The sequence below is a fragment of the Gopherus flavomarginatus genome, chromosome 1 (genome assembly GCF_025201925.1).
Source record: "Gopherus flavomarginatus isolate rGopFla2 chromosome 1, rGopFla2.mat.asm, whole genome shotgun sequence".
Classification (NCBI taxonomy): Eukaryota; Metazoa; Chordata; order Testudines; family Testudinidae; genus Gopherus; species Gopherus flavomarginatus.
Window position 1 is genome coordinate 26,477,525 of NC_066617.1, and position 24,685 is coordinate 26,502,209.

The 24,685-nt window shown below is 42.9% G+C and overlaps 1 protein-coding gene across 4 annotated transcripts in view; it reads left to right on the forward strand.

Annotated features, from left to right (window-relative positions):
- GSAP (gamma-secretase activating protein) overlaps nt 1-24,685 on the forward strand; it is a 65,343-nt gene that overhangs the window by 20,510 nt on the left and 20,148 nt on the right. For 3 of the 4 annotated variants that reach the window (XM_050936836.1, XM_050936838.1, XM_050936839.1), the window contains exons 10-22: nt 939-998; nt 2,122-2,165; nt 3,571-3,656; nt 10,686-10,763; nt 12,178-12,255; nt 12,746-12,838; nt 14,677-14,894; nt 15,250-15,319; nt 16,107-16,189; nt 17,741-17,794; nt 23,587-23,715; nt 24,129-24,187; nt 24,628-24,659. In XM_050936836.1, coding sequence (XP_050792793.1) covers nt 939-998; nt 2,122-2,165; nt 3,571-3,656; nt 10,686-10,763; nt 12,178-12,255; nt 12,746-12,838; nt 14,677-14,894; nt 15,250-15,319; nt 16,107-16,189; nt 17,741-17,794; nt 23,587-23,715; nt 24,129-24,187; nt 24,628-24,659 — 1,084 coding nt within the window. The remainder of the gene's footprint in view (nt 1-938; nt 999-2,121; nt 2,166-3,570; nt 3,657-10,685; nt 10,764-12,177; nt 12,256-12,745; nt 12,839-14,676; nt 14,895-15,249; nt 15,320-16,106; nt 16,190-17,740; nt 17,795-23,586; nt 23,716-24,128; nt 24,188-24,627; nt 24,660-24,685) is intronic. The other variant, XM_050936837.1, reaches the window with a different exon arrangement.

Below are 24,685 nucleotides of genomic sequence, written 5' to 3' on the forward strand. Positions count from 1 at the left end.
TGAATCGATGTGTGTTCTCATCTCTTTCATTTTTCTGACATGAAAGTTTGAGTTTAAAAACCAGTAATAATGGTGTGAGTTGGATTATTTTGGGTAGTAAGAAGAGCAGGGTAATGAAAATTAGAGGCCGAAATTAGATTTTCCATGCTATTGTTTACATGTGAGTATTTGCAGTGAGATGTGGTGACAGTGCTTCCCAGGTAACAGAGGGATTTTTTTTAAAGATAGTGCTGATGTACGTGATTATCTAAACCTATTATAGCTAGCACATGTGCCATAGGAATATGGACATGCCAATTTATGAGAGAATGTCATTTGCAAGCCAGGGCATATAGATGTAAGAAAGCATAGACCGTGTGCACCAACTGAGGAACGTTTCAAACCGCTTTTCATTCTGACTAATGGGAATAGCCAAACTTAGCCTAAGTTATGCATGAACAAAAATGTACTTTCAGAGCTAGTTCATTTGGGTTTTTCTGACGCCCTGAAATTAGCTGGAGTATTTCAGAAAGGATGGGAAGTGTAATATATAATGAAGAGCTCATCTCTATTCTACTTTTTGCAAGAGGCCTTTTGGAGATGTGCAAAATAAGATACAGTTCTTAATAGCTTTAGTCTCTATGGAGCAAAAGGTTACTGAAAGCTGTTCTGTAACCTTCTAGTGGCTTTCGGTGTGTGAAAGAGGCGTGTGATTGGGTATTGCACAAGACCGTAACCAATTATAGACAGAAGATAGACAACTGATCTGGGACAGGAAGGAAGCATGTGTGCTGGGGAGTGCTATTTGAGGGTGTAGTGTGTGGTTTTGGCCTTCTTTCTCATCCACTCGTTGCCTTATGCATGTTAGCAAATGGGTGAATGATGGACTTTCCAACCATCTCTCAGTCTGCGTGATGTGGCTCGATTTATTATAATAAAAGTCTCTCTCTTAATTTTAGGAATCAAGGAATATCTTAAAATGTATCCAGTTTTACCCCGATGAAAACTTTAATTTAATAGTAAGTCAAAGATATAAACTTGTCATATAGCTAGTCTGAGGGGGGATTTAGTTATGTATTTTGAGGGATGATAATTAAGTTTATTCACAAGTATTTGTATTTGATATTTTTATTAGCATGAATTATTATATAAAACCACAAACCTTGGAAATGTTCTTCAAAATGTAATGACTGGTTTCTAATCTAAATATGTTAGTTACTCCACTGATTTTAGATTAACGTATAATCGTAGGACTGGAAGAGACCTTGAGAGGTCATCTAGTCCAGTCCCCTGCACTCCTGGCAGGATTAAGTACTATTTAAACCATCTAGAACATCTGTGCAATCCCACTGAAGTTCATGGAATTACTCTAATTTTAGACCAATAGAATTAAGCAGCACTTGCAAATCAAATTAGATGAAGAAATGAAGGCCTGCTCCTGCTCCCATTGACTTCAATGGAAACAAAATTGAGTCTATATGTCATTGAGTGTGGAGGGCACTCTGTAGTTATCTGGCCTGGATTCTTTATGAGAGAGTCTGAAATTCATCTTAGTGCTCGGGGCCTGCCTGGATGCCCCTGACACATGGAAGTGGATGCATCCCAGCTAAAGGTTTGGTTAAGTGGTCTCTAGGGGATCTTATCTGAGGCTTCTGTGTGGGAGTGAATTTTGCTCACAGTGCACTGTAAGTTAAAAGGCAGACTGAGGGGTCCAGACCATGACTCTCTGCACCTCCCGCCCCCTTTACTTGAAATTCCTGTAATATTGCTGGGTTGAAGCTCAGCTGTTTTGATGTACTTCTCATATAAAGACAGTATGGCATTCCCAGTGACACAAATTTTAAGTTGTTTAAAATATGAAACTAGCCTTAGTTAGATTTACAAAGACATTAAACTTTTACATTGGCTTAACACAAAAGTATCCCATTCCAGAATTGTATAACCCCTACTGGGAGGGGGAACTATTTTCTGAGTTTTTGAATGCTTAAAAGGATCGAGTGGTGGTCAGTGAATCCATGTTTTCCTTTGTGAAATTGGTGAGTTGGATGAAGAGTGAATGAGCCTGATGTATCCTTTACTGGACTGCAAGACCAACCTTAAATACTGAATAATGTAGGTGTGTTCTGATTTTTGGGTTAACAGCTTGAAGCATCCCTGGACATCTCTTTAAGAGACATAGGATTAAAGTAAGTGGATCATAGAGTATTTTTTGTCTCATTTGTCAACATGTGTGTCTAAAGTTTGGTTTATTAACACATTAACTTCATTTGGCATTGCATGCATCTTTGCACCGTATGACCTGAATCCGTGTACCTGTTGTTGTGACCTGACTTATGTGGAGGTAAAGGGGAGGAAGCAGTGTCACATATGACCTTCCCCTCCTTCGACTCCTTCCATGGTATGGGGAAGCCAGATGAGAAGTTTAACATGGTCACAGGTCCCTTCCCATTGGGAGCGGTTTGGCTGGAGAAACAAATGTAGACTAAACCACCCTTCCTGGAGGATACAGTGTCCCCATCGAAATAAAACCAACTTTCCTTAGTTTCCTTCTGAGGTCACAGCCTCTCTACAGCTGGCTTCCATTCCATTTCTGGGATTCCTTTTCCAGCTACCGGGCTCAGCCCCAGGCTGGTAATTGGGCAGACCAACAGCTCATCTTTTGTCTCCATCTCTTCCTGTTATGAGGGATGATAGCTATTTATATACCCTTTCTCTTTCCCAGCATGCCTTGCAGTGGTAGCTTACAGTTCCAAACTGTACCCCACACTAGCACTTCCAGCATGCTTCAGTACTAAGCAGAAAGCTGGAGCTTGGTAGTGGTGGACATGGAGTCTACCTTAAAGAACCAGGGCAGGCTGTTAGAGTTATGATATAGTACTGAAGAAAACCAACTTCACAATTGCTAAAGCTCATCCGAATCTTTGTGGAAAGATTGAGAAATATGTCTGGAGGAGGACCATTTTTAAAAAAATGATTTAGTGCATAATTTACTATTGATAGATTGTAGCTAATAATTAACACTTATGCCATGTTAGATTTTTCCAAGATCTGTGAAAACTACAGACAACATTAGAATCTGAAAAAGAACAAAAATGCAGAACTGGTAACACCATAGAAATAAGCACAATTCTGCTGCCCCCTTCCCTTATTTTGTGACTATTCCCATTGAAATCAGTGTGACTACTCACAGAGTAAGGTGTTACTTGGCATGAGTAAGGGTGGTAGAGTTGGGCTCCAAACCCTTTGACCTCTCAGATATGATGAGTGAATAAATTTGAGACCCTCCAACATAATTTTCCTTCATCTTGATTCAGCTAGTGTGGGATTAAGCAGTATGGTACAATGAAGAAATAACTTGCAGGCATATGGGATGTTGCCTTTTAAAATATGGTTATGAAGCAATTGCTGCATTTTGACTGCAGTCCCAACCCTAAGAGAGTAACAGAAACAGACCGATCAGTTGTTTCTTATGGAATGATTAATAATAATCTAATTCTTACATTTCCCTTATGACCTTTCCTGGGTTCAATGTACTCTTTAAAAATCATTGTGGACAAAGAAATGTATTTAATGGTCTCTATTTACTTCTAGATTTGTGAATTTTGGCTATGATTACTCTCAAGAACAGGAGATGGAACCTAGATCTCTGAATCTGCAAGTTTTTACCAGTAAAACAGGTAATTGATAATGAAAAACTGTTTTGTGATGATCATATGCTACAGATTACTACACTGAAGTGTAGTTGTGTAACTAATTACTAAGAAGTCTTAGGAGTTCATTGTTGTATGTTTATGGTGTGACGATGCGGTTCTGGCGGGACCCAACTGAGAGTGCCAATTCAGGACCAATTGCTCAAACAGGGCAGTCGCAGCCCAAGGCTGGGGTTTTTCCACCTCTAAGGCAAACCAAACCAGCCAGACAAAAATGACTTCGGTTTCACCCCACTGGCTAACCACAAGTCACACAAGCAATTTCCTTAGACACTCCAGTCTCCCAGTATCACCACCAGTGCCACCCGTCCTGGGGATGAATGGTTATGAAAACCAACACCCCAGTAAAAGAAAAAGGTTCTCTCCATCCTAAAGGACCAAGCCCAGACCCAGGTCAATATACACATCAGATCTTACCCACAAATCACGCTGTTGCCAATCCTTTAGAATCTAAAATCTAAAGGTTTATTCATAAAAGGAAAAAGATAGAGATGAGAGCTAGAATTGGTTAAATGGAATCAATTACATACAGTAATGGCAAAGTTCTTAGTTCAGGCTTGTAGCAGTGATGGAGTAAACTGCAGGTTCAAATCAAGTCTCTGGAGTACATCCCCCACTGGGATGGGTCATCAGTCCTTCGTGTAGAGCCTCAGTTTGTAGCAAAGTCCCTCCAGAGGTAGGAAGCAGGATTGAAGACAAAATGGAGATAAGGCATCAGCCTTATATAGGCACTTCCAGGTGTAAGAACATTTCTTTGTTCTTAGTGTGGAAAATTACAGCAAAATGGAGTTTGGAGTCACAGGGGCAAGTCCCTGCATACTTTGCTGAGTCACAAGGCGTATCTGCCTCCTCTCAATGGATCAGATGTGTAGCTGATGTTCCTTAATGGGCCATCAAGCAGGCTAAGCAGAGCTAACACCAACTTGTCTGGGGTGTTTCCCAGAACTGCAGCACCAATTTGAAATACAGACAGTATAGAGCCAATACTTATAACTTCAATTACAAAATGATACAGACATACAGACAGCATAATCATAACCAGTAACCCATAACCTGGTCTTCGACACCTTATATGGCCCCCTTTACATAGGATTTGGTGCCACTACAGGACCTTGGTTGCAAACCATGTTCTATATGGTCCCAGTTTATATCAATAATGTCACATATGGCTAAACTTTTCCTGATGTATAGTACTCATAGCAGATCTTGGGGGAAATTGAGCTGAGGAAAGTAGTGGATCGCCTTTTTTTTTTTTTTTTGGTAGCTATTGTGATTTGTAATCTAATGACCATGGAAGGTCTGGAGTAACTAAACTATCTTGAGCCAGGCACATAGTGCTTGATCCAAAGCTTACCAAGGTCAGTGGGAATCTTTCTGTTTACTTCACTGGTCTTTGGGTCAGACTTCCAATGCAGACTACTTCAGATCGGTCAGCAGTGTTATTCAGGCCTCAGTCTTTTGAGCTAAGCCTACCAATTATGCTGATCTGTGGAGCTGAGAACTCGGGTGAAGTCCTCATGCTTATGTTCACTGCTGCTTTCAGTCATTATGTGAAACCTGTCTTCAAGGGTAAAAAAAAACCAAAAAACCAAGCACACTAATACTTTTTGAGAGACTTACATTTCTTTAGATTTATAAAATCCTCTAGATGCCCATTGTATGCTCTGGGCACATCCTATACATTTAAAAGGATTGGTCATAAGTATCCATTAAGTCCCTCAAAGTCTTAGCTTTCCCCATCAACCCCCAAAGCCTAAAAAAGGTGGTGGGTTTCTCAGTGTGCCTGGCTCTACCAGACTCCAAGTCAAGCTTGCTCCTCTTCAGTCTGAGGTGGTTCCTGCTCAAGAATCTCTGCTGATCTCACCTCCTGCTGTAGAATGCAGAGAGACACATTCTCTCTGAAGTAGCCAAGTCCCAAACCATCTAGGTTTATATAGTAGCACTAACACCTCAGACTGCCCACAGAAACCTACTGGCAGCTAGAGCAGATCCCCAGGCAGTGATGTAATGCACTTCCAAGGTGAAACTTCTCTTGCTAAGCAAATGAGAGCATTCTGCACAACCTTCAGTCTCCAAGTGGTCTCAAGGTGTAGCCCCAGGTAAGTACATTGAAGCAAACTAATATGAAGCTGACAAAGACCTGGATAATTGTTGCAAAATCTGTATCAGAGAGAATGGTCATACCTTCTTCACCAGATGTGCACAGAAAAATGCTCTTGGCTGTAGATACTACCTGGGCATCTTCAGGAGCAGCCCAGGATCTAACAACACATCTGAAGTGTACACCTGTGCTACAACTGCCTGGTCTACACTATAGCGTTAGGTTGATGTAAGGCAGCTTACGTCGACCTAATCATGTCAGCGTGTGCACTGCAGCCTTGTTCCCACCTATGTAAGTGCCCTGCTACACCAACATAATAACTCCACCTCCACGAGAGACATAGGGCTTGTGTCCAGGGCCGGCGCTACCATTTAGGCAGCCTAGGCAATCGCCTAGGGCGCCAGAATAATTGGTGGGCGCTGTTTTGCCAGAAGGGGCGGCAGGCGGCTCCGGTGGAGCTGCCGCAGTGGTGCCTGTGGACTGTTGGCTCCTCGCGTGGCTTTGGTCAACCGCCCGCAGGCACGACTGTGGCAGCTCCACCAGAGCCGCGGAGCACCAGACCCTCCGCAGGCACCACTGCAGCAGCTCCACCGGAGCCGCGGGACCAGCGCGCAGGGCGGCAAAATTGCCGTGCGCCTAGGGCGCTCAAACCCCTAGCACCGGTCCTGCTTGTGTCAGTGTAGCTCAGGCGACGCAGCGTCCCTGTAGACACTGTCTTACTTACAGCTATTGGCTGTCATTCTTGTCCAGCGGAGCTGTGAAATTGACAAGAAAGCTGGCTCCCTAGCTGGGCTGCTGCCTGGTCTCCGCTCCAAGCCAGGTGCTACCCAGGGTCCCAGTTCAGGCTGCTGCTTGGGCTTCCCATTCCTTGCAGGGAGCCTGATGGGCCATAATCCATTTAATGTGGATGTAAGATCTTAACTACAGTTTCTGTTAAGAACTTTTCATATAGGCCCAGAGTCCACAGCTTGGCCTGGGGCATGAGAGCTAACTAATCCCACACAGTGTCCATTTCTGTTCCTTCAGAGCCCTGCTCCCCCTGGGGTTCTGGCTCCCCACTCTGACCGATCTGGGCTGCCACCTAGGCTCTCGGCTCCCTACTGGGAGCCCCGTAGCCAACCAGACTCCAGGCGCAGATCTCCCTACTGGGAGCTGGCTGCCCCCCAGGGTCCCCACTCCCCGCCAGGAATGGGGCAGCTGCACTGGGCTTCTTGGCTTCCTGCTGGGAACAGGGTGGCTGACCAGACTCCAGGCACAGAGCTCCCCACGGGGTGCAGCTGTGGTCGCGGTGCAGAGCCAAGAGCCTATGGGGGGAGGGCAGTGGCGCTCCCGGTGGGGGTCCCTATGGAAAGCCAAGAAGCCCAATGCAGCTGCCCTGTTCCTGGCGGGGAGTGGGGAGCCGAGATGGGGGGAGACAGCCCAACTCCTGGAGGGGAGCCGGGCTGCTGGCGGGGAGCTGCGTGCAGGGCTGGGAGTCCTGGCTCTCAGGCCCGCCCCTTGCACGCCCTTTTAAGTCGGTGGAAGCGCTCTTGGTGAGGACATGCACCATCAGCAGAAGAAAGGCTGTGCGGATGTGAACCACTGCAGTAATTACTGTGGTGGCTGTAAGTCGACCTAACGTAGGTTGACTTAAGCCTATAGTGTAGACATGTCCTACACGCACATGCATAAACTGAGTACTGCAAGATCCTATTGCTGTAACCTCATTTTTTTATCACCCCACCTCCTCCCTGCTGTTTGTCTCTCATTCATCTAAAATTTACTTTGTAAACTCTTTGGGGAAGGGAATGTGTCTTCTGTGAAGTGCTTAGCGTACTTCAGAGGCTACAAAACATTAATACTATGGTTCTTATTTGTTCGGTTTTAAACTGTTTCCAGTAAAGAATTGGCACAATTTCAAATGGAATATTCTATGCAATTTCCAATTTAATAAAAAACTGTTAGTGACCATAGCCTGTCTCAGCTCTGAATGAAGCCACTGTTTCTCTCTCAAACTTCCGTAGCAGAAGAAAAGTAGCCCTGTTGCTCATAGCCAGCGCTAACAAGATAGCATGTCACTAGACCCCAAAAAGCCCTGCTTACAAATTAGCTGAGATCAAACAAGTTTGAGAATTAACTTTCTATTTTCTGAACAGCGTTAATGATTATTTAACCATCGATATTGTCTCATGAACTTTGTGATTAGGGTTTTTTTTTTTAATTTGGAGATTTTATTTTCATTTTAGTTTATTGATCTTTCAGAAACATAGACAATAAAGTGGAATAAAAGACCCATCTCCTCCTCCTCCTTCACCATTTGTTAGCTAGCATATCGATGACTCTCCTTTGGCTGTGTTGTGCATTGAGTCTGGACACAGGATATATGCAAGACATTTATGTACAGTGACGCATTGTATTTGAATTAGGAGATGTTCTGATGCTGCAGGAGGTATCTTAATGCAACATTATGGTTGAGATTCTACATGAACAAAAGGCAAGAAATTAAAGTTTGTTTCCTAGGGAAATGTAACTTTATGCATATATGGAATTGCATGACACCTTCTATGGTAATTTCAATGTCTTAATGTATAGTTGCCAAGTCGCAGGATTTCTAGTTGCTATTTCCTGACTCTTGTATGTCCTAAAATCTTATCATGGAGTTGCATGAGCAAAACTATATTTTTAAACTTTTCCTTTTTTTGTTTTTTGTTTTTGTTTCTGGCTTTCCATCTTCCCTGCCATCCACCCCGTTTTCTCCTCTTCTCCCTCTTTGTTTTTGAAGAAGGAAGAGGAGAGTTTATCAAATATCTGAATGTACAACCTACTGATCACACTTCAAAAACAATTGGACCAAACTCTCCAGTGTAATGACTGCACTTCCACTGACTTCAGTGGAGCTGTGCTCATTTATGCCATTACTTTCTGCAGAGAATTTGGCCCAGTGTTTTGTGTGAGACTTACCACTTGTGAACAGTGCTGGAGTGTAAACTCTGTGTTCTGTGGATAAACAGAAAAACTACAGTACCGTTTACAACTTGACCACTAGCAACGTGTGTCGGTCGTGCAGGGACCACCAGCTGTGGCAAGAAGATAGTTCAGTTTATGTGTCACTTTATATTCTGTCTTTGGCCTCTCTACTGAGATTGCTTACATGGTGTCAGATGTGGTGACCTGTCTGCTTGCAACTGGACTGAGACCAATCTCCCTTTATCTAAGTCACTGAAAAGCATTGGATGGCAACTCTCCTTGTTCACTACCAACCTCTGAGAGATGAAAGCACGTGTATCCCTTTAGAGGTCTACTGAGCCATCCAGTTCTCTGATCATATTTGCATACATATGCAGCAATGCATTAATCTGAATACAGGATCATTAGTTTGCACATTCAATTCAAATTGTGCAGTTTATAGGGCAGTGTACTCCACAGCACACTTTGTCCTTCCCAGCATGTGAAAATGAAATTGGCAGTGTGGAAGGGGAGATCATGGCAAGAAAACAGCACTGGAAGAGGCCCAGAAAAGCCACAACCTTATTGCTGTGGCCTTATGCTGCCGCTTTAAAAATTTTGCATGTTCCATAAGGCCCCAAATGATCAGGAACACCCCATCTATTTATGTTTCAGTACCTCAAATATCCAAGCAAAATTCTATCAAACTTACCAAAACTATTCAGCACTCTGGAAACAAACATGAATTTTAGTCAGAGGAAATTCTCTCTCTTGCCCCCTCCTGAAAGTTAAATGCCTCAGCCAAATATGTAGCATTACTGGTGCAATGCTATAGTACAGCTTTGTGCTCAGAAGTTCTAGGCATTTTTAATAAAGTGAAATCTCTTGAGGTTGGATACTTGTGCTTTTGAGCAGTGTACTGTGCATCCATTTGCATTATAAAAGTGTGTGTCTATGTGTACATTTATCTATGTCTTTTGACAGCAATATCTTTGTTAGCAATACATTTTTTTAGGCACTAAATTATTGGCAAAGGTAACAGCTGTATATACGATCATAGTTCTCTCTTCTGCTCTCCCAGTTGAATTGGGCCAGCATGGATTTGGGGCTGCTTGTAGCATACATTTCAAAAGTAACTGGCTAAAGTAAGAGGACCAAGGTGTTTAATTTGTTTCCTATCTTATCCGATCTGGAGGGCAGGCTACTATTAGGTAGGGTCAAAATAGTCATTCTGAATGGGGGTTGGGTGGGGGAATAAGGCTGAGACAAACAGTAATTTACCATGGCTGAACTGTGCTTATGGAAAGGACAAATTTCTCTTCTAACAAGGAAATAACACTCTACTTAAGGAAGAAAAGTCAGGATTTCTCTGAAGCATGAGAAGGTATTAGCAAATATCCTTTAGGCCAGGGTTAATTCTGCACTTGCAGCAGAATGGTGAGATAACTAGACCTTTACTTTGTGTATTCTGTTTTGCACAGTGAATTACAGCTTTGCATCTTGGCAGCTTTTAATAGATAATCTCTAGAAATCTGGGCTTGCTGTAGGTACAGTGGTTCAGATGGTGCTAGAATGTTTTCTACAGCAAGAAGCTGAAAAATGCAGTTTCTCTGAGTTAGAAGGATTTGCTGAGCCTTCAGAATCCAGACCTGCATTACAGTATATTTTCTCCTGCTCTTCCTTGTCTTATTATTCATACTCAACCTCTTTGCCTTCTTCCTCTTTAGCTAAGAGGAAGCTATTACCTTGATGTATGTATATTTCTATAGTCTTGGAAGTTGTTTAAGAATGTTTTAGACTAAAGATAACAAAGATGCTTTTTCTTAGTGTTTAGGATTGGGTTCTGCAGCCGATATCCATCTTTTGAGAAATATAAAGTGGATTGGCGAAGGCAGACATAACTTATTGAATGAACAAGTCTGATAACAAAACCAACCTCCATTTCAATCGCTTTCTTTTTATTTTTTTAGGAAGTTTTTGTCTGTGTTGTAGTCAGGCTCCTGATATTCCGAAGGAGGTCACGTACTCAGTTTCTTTTTTACATAAAGGTACAGTTAATCTGTTTTGTTCTATTGTTCTTTCTTACTTTATTTTAGTGTGTCGTTTTGTACCAAGTGTCACAGACTAGCTTACAAAATAAACAGCTACATAAAGCTGTAGACTGTAGAATACTCTGACCTAAACTTCTAAGTCTGGGTGCCTGCAGTTAGGCTGCTAAGTATATATCTCTGTCATAGACTTCCAATGGGATTCTGGGCAAGACACTTAAACCACAGTTTTCCATAGGTGGCCATAAGTTGCATGTTCTTCATTTTGGGGTGTCCACTTTGAAACATATGCAGGCAGACTTTGAGCCGCGCTGAGCACTTACAGCCGCAACTGAAGTCAGTGGGAGCTGCACAGAGCCCTGTGCGGATGCAAAATTCATATCCCTGGATGTGGATATCCGCAGATATAAATCGGTATCTGCGGAGCTGCAGGGCTGTACTGGGAACCGCAGCACGAAAGCAGCAGCCTGGCAGGCCGCTGCTCCTGAGACCCAGCACCCCACGCCAGTAGCTCCTCTGGTGTGGTTGGTACCGCTCCCCATCCGCACCCAGCCTCGCCCACTGGGGCAGGCACCAGGCTCATCGGTAGCTGTCCCTGGTCCCGCGGTGCAGTGGGCAGAACTGGGGGCGGTACACCCAGCTGCGTCCATGGATATAAATTTTATGTCTGCACAGGGCTCTGGAGCTGCGGATGCTCTGTATCTGTGACAATAAGGCACCATGTGTTGGAGATGGAACTGGTAGTTCCTAGCTTGAGTGTCTAGGGGCGCAGGTCAGCCCTTATTTTCACGGGCATAGGTGCAGCTCTCACTGACTTCATTGAAAACTAGCTGTATAAGTGAAGCTAGCAAGAAGGTTAAGAGGTGACTTGATCACTGTCTGTAGGCAGCTACATGATAAACAAAAATTTGATAATGGACTTGAGTCACAGGTATAACAAAAGCCAATGGCTGGAAGTCGAAGCTACACAAATTTAGACTGGAAATAAGGTGCAACTTTTTAACAGTGAAGGTAATTAACCATTGGAACAATTTAGCAAGAGTTGTGGTGGATTTTCCCTCACTGGCAATTAAATCTAGATTGGTTGTTTTGCTCTAGTTCAACCAGGAATTACTTCAGGGAAGTCCTGTGGTCTGTGTTATGCAGAAGGTCAGCCTAGATGATCACAGTGGCTCCTTCTGGCTTTGTAATCTCTGAAAAATTAACCTATTAGTTCTAAGCCCTCCTTGGTAAGAACAGAGACTAGCGTTTCAGTCCAGGCGGAGGAAGATTTATTATATCCCATGAGAAATATAACATAGTATAGACAAAGAATCTCAGAAGTTCTGTGGTTTGGATAGACTTGCACTGCTCCGGATTCTCTCTCTATAGTTATAATTTGCATATAACAGATGTTTCATGTGTGTCTTTCCAGGTTACAGCAAAACCTTTACAGTTGCTCTACAAAGAACAGATTACCCACAAGTGAAGGAAGCAGCTTTTTTGAATCTTGGTAGGTTGCTAATGTAGCTTCTTTTGTTTCCTCTCCCCACTTTGAGAAGGGAGAGATATTGTTAACCTCCAGCCTTTTGGTGGTCTCGCTCCTCTTCATAAGAGGGACATAAAGCCCCCCCATCCCTTCATAAGTTATGTTATTTGCTACATTTTGCAACTTACTTGACTTCCATTTTTGGCAGTTGATATTGCAATACCTCGTATTGTCAGTGAGCAACTTCCTCTGAAGTTGACTGTACTTCTCTGGAGATCAACTAGTATAGCGCTCTTGAGTGGCGTGAGCCTTTCACATCCTCCCCTGGAAACCTGAATGTATAGCTTGTATTTCCTGTGTTAACACTGCAACTGCTATTAACCAACCCTGTTATATCTCCTAGACATAACCTGTTCCAATAAAGAGAATTGGGCTGAGAATTCATAAGTCCCAGCCTCCCAAAGTAAATATTTTAACAGTTGCTCAAATTGATGGCTCTTTTTATTTTGAACAGACTATTACGTGGCTGTTTATTTGCCTGGCCACTTTCTACACCTCCTCAATACTCAACATCCTGACCTGATGTGCTATAATTTGTTTCTGACAGGTACAGTAAAACTTTAGTACTTTGAAGTCTTTAGCATCTCTTTTATTGTTGGCTTTGGTGGAGACGCTTGAAAATGTTCAGCTCCCTTTGGAGGGGAATTAAGTTCATTTTACTGGCCTCACATCTGCATTACTGTACATTGTTCTCTGAAAAGCCTAGAAGATAGGGATCAGGCAGGATAAGACATACATTTCTGGCACACTCAATTTTAAAAAGAAATGATGAACTTTCTTCTTTCATCCATGACTCACTGTTAGCATGTTATGAAATGAAAGAAGACCATTCAGTGAATTGCATTCTCTGCCTCAGTTTAATAATTTCCCATCCCCCTATGCATGTTTATGGATGCTCCAGTATTCTCAAATTTCACATGGAGATGCAGATTTGATTTTACAAAAACTCAATTGGAGGAAGGAAATGTATGTATGTACGAGTGGAGTGGGGAGAGGAAATCTGCATTTCCTTCACCTGATCAGAGTAATGTAATTTGTTTTGAAATCTGAAAGGCTCATTATTTCACTTCCACATAACAGTACTTTACAGGAAATGGGTTATTTTTGGAAACAGAAGGCCTTTGTTTGAAAACAGAAGGCCATTTTTCTGTTTGGGTAAAAGAAAGGTAGGCTGCTAGGACTGGTGCAGCTCCGACATATGCAGCAATGTCAAAAAGAAGCTAATAGCTGGGTGGAGGTGGGAATATAAGTAAATATTTTCCTGCAGAAATACCCGAGGTAGGTAGGAAGCATTATTTTATTTTCTGCATGGTGGGTGTGATTTCTGATGCAGTGGGCCTGGAATTACACTGGAGAAAACTGGAGTAACTCAGTGGTGAATCAGTTCCAGTATATGCAAAATGGTTTTGGTTTTGGGTTATGTTTAAATTTAGTACTGCAAAGCAAAATCTCCCTGTTGTTGCAGTTTGGCGTGTGCTGCTGTTTGGATGGCCCAGTACAGTGTGTGCATGTTGTTCTGAGTGGCCCAGACTTACTGCATCATAATTGGTACAGACTAACTCACTCTATTCTGCTATTAAAATGGTAGCCATCTACCATAGTGATTCCAATTCAGGCAAGAGTTAGATACTTTGTCTCTCCCTCCCCCAAATAGAAGGGATTTGGTGTGCTACTGAGGTCCTGGACAGTAGAGATAGTTGCTTATACTACTGAATGGATGCTTCTAAAGGCAGTTAAGGAATATCATTAAATGAATCCCATCCAGTCATTTTAAGCTTCAAGAACAATGGCCAGGAAGCAGTGAAGACTGAGGGCAGGTCTGCACTAGAAGTGCTGTATTGGCACAGATGCACCAGTGCAGCTGCACTGCTGTATCGCGCCTGGTGAAGACGCCACATGCTGATGGAAGAGCGCTCTCCTGTTGGCTAATTACTTCACCTCCATGAGAGGCGGAAACTATGTTGACGAGAGAGCATCTCCTGCTGACATAGTACCGGTGTGGACAGTGCTTATGTTGCTGTAACTAAGTGACGTAAGTTACATTGGCTTAAGCGGTAGTGTAGACCTGCCCTAAGTGCTAAGACACAATGGTGATCTGTCCTAGGGAAAAATCTAAGACAGGTAGGGCCTGATTTTCAGAAGTTCTGAGCACTTGCATCTCTCGTGGTCTTCAAAGGGACCTGTGGGTGCTTAGCACTTCTGAAAATAGCAGGCTCGTAGGGTGGGGTGGGAAGTTAAAGCATGTGAGGGAAGAGAAAATGAACGAGGGGTGGATTATTTCTCACCATTGGAGACCATGAGACGTGGCAGAGGGGAGAAATCTGTGGTAAGTGGAGCGTATGTGCACTCAAAGCCCTTTCTCCCTTTAAACCCGCCTCCCTTCAGGTGAGGATGCGAGAATCAGCATGCTGCACCAAAGTTCCATCCAGTCCCTGTTCAAGTCAGCTGTCTGGGACTGCTGCTCTGGGAGAATGTTTACTGTAAGAATAAATGAGAGCTCCTTGATGCAATTCCTCTGGAACAGCAAACTGGACAGTGATAGACTGGCGGCGCTGCACTGTGCTCTTCTACATGTCAGAAGTACAACAGATTTGGAAATGCAGGTAGGAATATAACTTAATTCCATGAGTTTCTTGATATTTACTTATTCAGTGCTAAAAAGAGTGTGCTGGGTGCCTTACAGGACAAATATAAAGACAGGGTCACTATTACCATCAAACATTTGTATAGTGGTAGCACCTAGAAGCTGACCAGGTTGGCCCCAACATGCTTCCAGTTTAAAGGGTATAATGTTTTTTTTTCTGAAAATATTGTTTGACTTAGCTCTGTGTCACTATTTTAGGCACTGAACTGCAGGCAAAAGGTGTTCATTGATATGGACTGTTCCAGAGTCTTTCATTTGAACATAAGCTTTAAATACAGAACTGTAATGAACTCTCCATTTTTTGTCTTTCACAGATTATTCAGTGGATTTCTGAGAACCTGTCAGTATGTTCTACATTTGACCCCTTACAGGAATTTATCATTGGTAGGTGTTTATTTTGCATTGCATGTTGAACTACTCACTGCACATTTTTGCTTAAAGGGAGACATCGGAAGATAAAGCCACACAACTGCAAACTAACTCTCCTGCTGCTACCTCATCTTTTTAATTATACTCATGGTTGGTTGACTCAGCTGTTGTACTGCTGTACTCGGTTGCTAATTGAGAAGACAAGTACATGGCAATTCTGGTTTTATCGCAATTTGTACATCTTTACAAATGTGATTAGCTACCTAGTTGTGCAGGAAGAGAGATCCATTACCATTTTACCCTTTCATGCGCCAAATTCTCTGCCTAGCAGGTGGCTCGAATAGCTGGGATGTGTGCCAGACAGATGAATAGAAGGGGAAGGAGTAATTCTCCTTTAGCCTCAGCCAGGTCACAGAGCCATTCCAGGAAGGTTGCTTCAGCATAATGGCTGGTGTATCCTGTGACATTTTCACATATCAGCAGACCCCCTGGCCCAGCCTATCTGAGTCCTGCCTCCTGTGTGTCTGTTCAAGGGACCCCGGCTAAGCAGCTGACACACCCCTGCACAGCTATCTGGAATTCCTTTCCTCCCTTTGTGCAGTGGAGTCATATCAGGTTCCACTGCTAAGGAAGCTGCTGCAGTGGCAACATCAGGATTTGTCCCTAAACAATTAATTGACAGATTAGTGAGGGAAAGGGCAAGTAAAAAGGAAGACTATAAAGCTTATTCTTCGTGACTTATAACTTTATACAGCCCTTGTCTCTGTAAATCTCTCTCTCTTTTTTTATTTAATGCATTCAGCTTCCTTATACTGGGCAATGTGTCCAGAGACTAGCAAGCTGGATAAACTTTTGCCATATACGTCACTGCTGTACTGGAATGGGGTAAGGAATCAGCGGCTACGAGCACTAATAACTTTGGGAGAGGGTTTTTATTCTTTCTAACATTTGTCATAAGACCTGTTTGCTTTTGGAAGCAAATGTATTCTTTTTGGAAGATGATCTAGTGCAGGGGTGGGCAAACTTCTTGGCCTGAGGGCCACATCGGGGTTCCAAAACTGTATGAAGGACCAGGTAGTGAAGGCTGTGCCTCCCCAAATAGCCTGGCCCTGCCCCCATCTGCCTCTTGACTGTCCCTCTCAGAACTGACCACCCCTTCCCAGGACCTCCCACCCCTAACCGCTCCCCTGGGACCTCACTCCCATCCAACTCCCCCTGCTCCCTGTCCTCTGACTGCCCTGACCCCTATCCACATCCCCGCCCCTTGACAGGCCCCCATGCCTATCCAACCCCCACTATTCCCCATCCAACCACCCTCTGCTCCCTGTCCCCTGACTGCCTCCCAGGACCCCATGTCCCTTATCCAACCTGCCCACCTCCTTACCATGCCGCTCAGAGCAGCAGGACTGGCAGCCACGCTGCCTGGCTGGAGCCAGCCATGGCGCTGCGCAGTCTAGAGCACTGGGGCAGGCCAGTGGCTCTCCTAGCTGTGCTGCCTGAGAGGAGCTCACAGCCCCATCGCCCAGAGTGCTGGGGGCATGGCGAGCTGAGGGTGAAGGGGAGGGGTTGGGGGCTAGCCTCACCGGCCAGGAGCTCAAGCACCAGACAGGACAGTCCTGTGGGCTGGATGTGGCCTGCAGGCCGTAGTTTGTCCACCTCTGATCTAGTGGCTTGTTTGTCTATTTTATACCCGTTTTATCTTACCTAGACTTAATGTGTCATGGTTTTCAGGAGTCTTTATTTTTGGTACATGCGTTTATGAAATGTCAATGACAACAGCTATGATTCCATTTATGTAACTGTTATGAATGATTACACTGGTTATGGTTTTTATGTAATAATATACCAGTTATTGTGTGCCTATGTGGTATTTATAATGGATGCAGAGTAACTTTAGTCACCAGGATCCTGCAGTTCTTTGCAATAAGTAAACAATCTGGAGAGTATTACCATTATGTAAGTTTTATAGAGAAAACAGCATTGGACAGGTCTATACATGGGTAACACAATCACCAGCCAATCAAAAGTTTTCCAGTCTTCGGCCTTCTCCAGTAAGGCCTACTGTCTGTCATTAACACTAATCGTTACAAAAGTTCTGGTGAGCTGGCAGCTTATTTAAATGTTAGTTACTTAAAACTTCAAACACCACATGCACGTTTACTTTGCACTGTGTCGCCTGGAGACTGTTTATCTTGTATACTAGATCTATCAAGCTACTTTAATCCTGACAGAGAAGACCACTTTTCATCCCAGCACGGAGAGAAAATAGTTCCCATACTTCTTTTATGCAAAGACGAATACACTGTCTTGGGTAGCTAGATTACTGCCCAGAGGAAAATGATCTGAAATCTTCACATTTTTATGTTATAATTTGTTATATCTGTTTGTATCTTTTAGACAAAATTAATGTTTTAATTTCCTTCTATTTGTTTATAGATTATCCCTGGAGTAACATGCATAACAGACATCATTTCTTTACCTGAATTAAAGGTAAGTCCCTACATATGATGGTGTTGCTATTGGTAGGAAGGGTGTGGGTTGTCACTTTCCATATAAACGTTACTGTAATCCACATGTTGCCTGAAAATAAGGATGAAGAAAGAATTGCTCTAGTTTAAGTAGCTTTTATGGTTGCTAGAAACATGAATTTTCCGGACAGATTTTGCTGGCTCAGAAATGCACGGTAGTTTCTCAAGTCTTTGCCCTTTTCTTTTGGAAGGACATTGGCTTCTGGCCCAGGTGCCTTCCCGTTTGTTTGATGTCTCTTCATTCTGTGACCGAAGTTAACATGGGGGAAGTTTCTTTGCACTGGGGACATGGGGGATTTCTAATGTACATCCCCTCTCATGGGGGTCATTTGAGGTGTCACTATGTTTTCGTTAGGGATGTAAATACCGTTTAAATTATTAAAAATATTTTGTTTAAACGGTTAACCAATTAAGTGGCTGGGTCTGCTCTGGCCAGGCAGCCAGCAGGCCGGGGGGTTAACGGTTAAAGCAGGTTAAATGGTAAGACTAATGCGTACTGTTTAACATTTTACATCCCTGATGTTCATCAGCACCAGCAGGTCAGGATTTTTCCTTTCATTTTGGCCATGGTACCCTGCACTTGCATTGTTGTGATCACTCTGGCCATGCTGTTCAGAAAAAGTGTCTGTTTCACCTAAACAAACGAATAGTATGGGTACTGGTGGGTATGGAAAAGGAGCTGAACCTGGTGAACATAAGAATGGCTATCCTGGGTCAGACCAATGGTCCATCTAGCCCAGTATCCTGTCTTCCGACAGTGGCCAATGCCAGGCGCCTCAGAGAGAATGAACAGAACAGGCAATCATCGAGTGATCCATCTCCTGTTGTCCAATACCAGCTTCTGGCAATCAGAGGCTAAGAACACCCAGTGATGGGGTTGCATCTCTGACCTTCTTGGTTAAGAGCCACTGATGGACCTAGCCTCCATTAATTTATCTAATTCTTTTTCGAACCCAATTATCCTTTTGGCCTTCACATCACTCCCTGGCAATGAGTTCCACAGGTTGACTGTGTGTGTGAAGAAATACTTCGTTTGTTTTTAAACCTGCTGCCTATTAATTTCATTGGGTGACCCCTGGTTCTCAAGTTATGTGAAGGGGTAAATAACACTTACTTTCTTCTCCTCATCATTCATGATTTTACCATATCCCGTCTTAGTCCTCTTTTTTCCAAGCTTAACAGTCCCAGTCTTTGTAATCTCTCCTCATACAGAAGCTGAATGGGGTATGGTCTTTGGCAGAGGAAAAGGGGGAAAACTGTCTGTTCCTGTATTTGCTATGAAAGCTGGATTGATGATTCCTTCATGTCCCCTACCCACAACTGCCTTCAGCTGAAGTCTTCACTTTGTATGAAGGTTAAGAGCACTTGGCAGTTTGGAGAACATGGCTGTAAGGACACTGGCAAATAAAGTAGTAGGATCTGTGCTGAATGTTCGGAGAATCACTCTGACAAATAACATAGGAGTGATGTTCAAAGTGCTGGGAACCCAGCATGTGAGCAGAGGTCTCTTGTGGGAATTGTATTCTGGATATAGCTTGCTCTGGAACTTGAGAATATTGTCAAATGGAATAACTTAAGTCAGAAGTGCTCTTACTCCCCACATGCTCAGAACTAGTTTAAAATTTCCTTTTTAACTGGCTCTAAGGGCCCAATTTTCCTGGCATCAGTGGGATTGCTCCTGATTTACACCAGGGTGAGTGGAGAATTGGGCCTAGCTGCTTACCATTGATTTCACTGAGAGTTAATGACACTTGGGAGATCAGGTCTTGAGATGGATCTTTGGTCACCATGTGCTGCATGTGCTCACTGAGGTCAAAATTAGCAGGCTGTTCAATTTGTCTGAGATTTAACCTCAAGCCTCTGGGAGCAAAGGTCTTTAGCAGCTGCAGTTCTCTATTGTGAAACTCCTTTCCTACTTGTGTCTACAATCCTAAACAGAGTAAGAAGGATAAAGTTAAACTAAAGACACTTATTTGCTGTTGCTTTTGACTGCGAGGTGCTCTGACTTTTACGTGATGCTAAGATACAAATCCTCTGGGTCAAATTCAGTGCTCTGTTCTGGCTTGTTTACACTGCTCCAATGATACAAAACCACCATAAACCTGGTTTCACTGGCCAGTTAATGGGGTTCTAGGTGGTTCTTGTTGCCCAAGAGTGAAAAAGCAACCAGAACATAGAATTGAATCATGGCCCTTTATTTATTATTTCTGCAGTCTCTCAGGTGCATGAGGCATTTCACGGACATGATGACATCTCCCGACCTGATGAACTTTCTATTTAAGGGCCCCATGCCCTTTGTGAACTTCTGAGTGCTCCCAGGGAATTCCTTCCCATTTGAGGGTGCGCCACATGTAGTAGGAAAATGAATCCTAAATTCAGCAGCCTACCAAGGGATAACAAACACAAGGCTTGGGAACAAGGGGTTGTGAGAGAGGCCAGGATCACCACTGTAAGCTCATGGAATATGTTTGTTTGTGTTACATAGAAATCTGATCAGTTTCTTTGAACAAGTTAATATATTTATGCTCACTCATGTTTTAATCTGTCAGGAAGAGTGAGATAAAAGTCTGTGCTGGAAAGCTAACTGGAAGGAAGAGTCTTGGAGAATTTGAAAGAAAAGAGTGAGGCACACAGAATCGGCAAGGGGGCAGGCATCGGAAAAGGCCGTCTCATGGCACAGGGGAGTGACCCAGCCTGCTGAGCAGGCAGGGAGTAAGCATTGAGCTTTGTTGCATATTTACCTAATGCCTCTCATCACAGTTAGTTATACGTCCTCCACCACCAGTTAGATGGTAGCACACAGATATGTACGATAGGCGGTGAAGAGCACCACGGTAGCCATTCAAAACTGCAAGAGGAGTTCAGGCAAGTAGTCCTCGCTATGTTGGGTAAATATAGTCTGACACAACTGCTCTTATGAAAAGGGCCATGGGGTTTTTAAGCCCTCACAAGCGGGGAGGACCTTTGGTTTGACATCTCTGAAAAATGACGTCAGTGGTAATACAGTTTCAGGCTGGGCCACTAATCCTGTACTGTCTGGTGATACAGGGCAGCCTGCAGAATGAACACCACTTCCACCTGCATTATGGAGATCTCTCCTCCAGTTCTCACCCAGCCTGACCCTGTTTCTTTCTTTGGACAGGCCAAAGAAAACCAAGACTTTAGGCAACAAACAATCCTTTATTTTAACCTGGTGACATCTTAAATGAGATCAAAAGATGCTGCGGGTTTTAGTTTTCAGTGGCATCAAATTTTAATCTTAAAAGCTGCCACTTTGTTATGGACTCGCTAGACAAAAGCAGCTTTCCGTCATGTTAAACAAGGGTTTGTATGGCTTGAAAACAATGCAAGGAGGGACTGGCAGGAGATCCATAGGGTTGTGCAACTGCAACTATCTAAAGTGGTCACTAGATGTCATCCTTGTCGTATATTCTGACCGTTAGCCTGACAGTAACACTTACGCCAAAAAAATACCGTAGTAATATGTTGTAGAGTTAGTTATTTTGCTTATTTACTACCAAAAATCTCAGTCAATTGTGTTAACCTAAAGTGTTTAACCTAATTAAACTATGTTAAAACCCAGACTGACCTTTATCAGCTAAGGACACACGAAAGTTGGGGAGTGTAGTTAAATCATACTATACACTTTAAAAGTTAGCCTGGGTCTCCTCATAATTATGTGGGAGTGTGTCATAATTCTCTGTGATGGATTGTAGGTTGTCTTTCAAAGTCATGCCTGATCTCCAGTGCAACTGGAGAAATAGGAAATTAAGTGAATAGTCACATGTGCCTGTACTTTTTGAAATGATTTTGGGTACTGGTTGCTCAGCACTTTCTGAAAATTAGTCTCCTTTAAAGTATCTCAGTTTGGCACCAAACTCACTAGCCCCTTTTTTGAAATCTTTAGACTATTATATTTAAGGCTGTGATTGATGGAGAATAGGTTTGTGTCAGAGACTTCTGGGGGAGAAATAGCTAGTAGCTTCTAGAAAGATAGGACTACTGAAGGGCAAGTGAACTTTGGATGCTGTGCAAAGAAAGGGTACGTGTGATGGATTTTCCAATAGCCAGCTAGTCAGGTTCAAAAGCAGATGTGAAATAATGTTAAGGGGCAAAGGACAGAAAACAGCTTGTTTGCTCAGGGCAGCAGTTCCATGCAATATTGAATGAAGATGCAACATACAAGGGGAAATGGGCTATAATGTTTGTTTAAAAATTAGAGCAATTAAGGATGGTCACGCCTGCCCTCAGAGAAACCTGGAGGAATAATGGACTGGTCTCCTGGGAGGTAGGTCCCTGACTCTGAGGGCACATTAACTCAGGTGGGCCTCATGGATGCTGCAAGGCTGAAAGGAGGAAAGCATCTGATGGTCTAACACAAACCCTGCAGTGCTAGGATAGATGAATTCTTGTTTGACCCACTGAAAGTGGAGGATTTTACTTTCACTGACTATGCAGCTATCCCAGCCTAGACCAAATAGGACATTTAGAACATTTACTCTTGGTTTTTCTCTTCATCTTCCATTGAGTGCTGTTTTATTCAAAATATTTTGAGTCTTAGACCAGAGATTCGATACTGTGGGGAACGAGTGGTCTCCAGCTCAGGATAGGCAAGATGCTGGTGCCTCTCTTTGCTTTCCCACTGCTAAACTGCAGCTAAAATACATCATTTCCCTGAAGTTATTTTCCTGATGTTCGTTTTCTGTGTAAGCCATTGCTGTAGTTGCCACAGGATTTTTGTGTGACTGACAGTGGAAGGGAAGTGATCCATATGAGTATGAATTAAAGTGCAGGGAAGGAGGCCAGGTTTTCATGTGTCACTCTCTCCTGTAAGATGTGCTCCATGCTAGGAAACAGTGTCACTTCACTGTGCCAATTATTAAAGGTAAGAAAATGGCAAGGGGCAGAGGCAGCCAAAATCCTGCTGGTGCCCCCAAAGTGTTGCTAAGATGATGGCAGTGGTTGGAAAGGTGTGCCAGGAAAGGCAGATGAATAGAGGAGTAAAGTTTAAAAATGTGGGTTTTTTCAACTATCTTCCAGAAATTAGTGTCTTAATCTTCTATGTCCTGTCCAGTACAGTGCATGCTGCTGAGCCTTAATAATGGCCTCAAATTTCCATTTAAAATAAATAAATTAAAGTCAGACCCAGTGTGGAATTCTAGATGCAAAAACAGGCACAGGAAACCAGAATTGTACATGTTTGGTTCTTCCTGTTACCCTCCTAGGTTTTAAGTCAATTTCAGTGTTAAAATCAAAGGTTTAAAAAATGCTGTGGAAAAGCTTTCTTTTTTTTTTTTTCTGGGCTGAGTTTGTTATATCAACTTCCCAAATAGGATTCTATAACAAAAGTGCTAATGGAATTCTGTAATGGTACAAACCTTGGCGTGCCAGTATAATGCAGTGTTATAGCTGAGGAGGAGAAAGCTACTGCCAAACAAAGAAAAGAAATATCAAATGGGAGAAGTTTTGAAAGAACAAAGTGTCTGCATTGTTTGGCTAACATTCCCTGGGTGCAAATCGGGCAGGTTATTCACTTACTACCCTGAAAGAGAACCTTTGTGTAAGAGGTTTCATAGCTTTCTTAAATAGTAGTAATAATTTCTCAGTAGAAGAATGGCTTCAAAAAACAATAACCCAAGACTGATTTCCAACCCTGCATTTATCATAGTTCTCTCATGTCATCATTTGAGCAATAAACTCGATAGTTTTACAACTGTGCAGTTTGTATTCATGCTTTCGTTTACATATTTGTAGGTTCAAAATTGTAAAGGCTTCTGGGAAAAGCTAAACTTAAACCTAGAGTGTGCGAAGTACGCCGAGCCACACTTGCATTACAACAACAATGTGCTCAGGAGAGAATGGTATAAGCTACTTTCAGAAGAGGTAAATGAACAGATCGGATAAGCATCCATCGTTATGTTTCCGTGATGTGAGCATTGTTTTAAAGCTGAATACAGAAGTAAAGAATTAAGTTGCTGGAACTCATCTCATTAGACATTTGATGAGGAAATTGGATAGCACTTATGGGAGGGCAGTCAGTGATTGTCATTCTTACCTATAGGTTCAGATAGGATCTGAATTCCACAATCTGCCACCAGGTTGGGGGCTTGGATTTCTGCTACACTAGCTTTCTGTGGGTTTCTTGAGTTCTACCAGCTGCAGGTTGTGCTTTTCAAAGTGATTGAGAGGCACTACTGTAGCATTATTCCCATTAGAAGGGAAAGCTAGCACTGTTTCTCATCGGTCTTTTATGTGGCAGGATTCTAATAGTTCTGCAACTGTTTTTTTCAATGTAGAAGGCAGAGGAAAGAAGAACCACAACATATTTGAGGAATATTTTTGAGAATGCAAAAAAGTAGGTAAAATATTGATGATTTTACCCTTCCTTATTCTGATTAAAGGAATGCTGTGTTTGAAGTGGACCTTTCTGGACTTAAAAGTGCTGTGAAGCTGGGTGCATCTCACGGTTATTACATACCTGGCCAATTCACCTCACCTATGGGAAGTCACCCAGGTGTCAGCCAGCCCAGGTCATCAGGGACTCCTGATGATGGCCACAAAACTGTCCAGGGAATCCAGCTTTCTGGGCTTTAAGACTGAACATTAGAAATGAAGATTTCTTCCTTTAAAAACACGTTTAAGTTAATTTTATGCCACTATCCTTAATACACTGAGCTAGTTTAACATGGCCAATACATGCAATTTAAAATCTGATTAGCTGCTTGTAGATAAGTAACTTTTCAGTGTGTGTCTATCCTTTTGAAGCAGTATTTAAATTCAATTTTCCCTCCCTAGGGTGCTTTCCAATCTTGCTGCATGGAACTTGGGTAAGGAAAACATGCACGGATGCAGT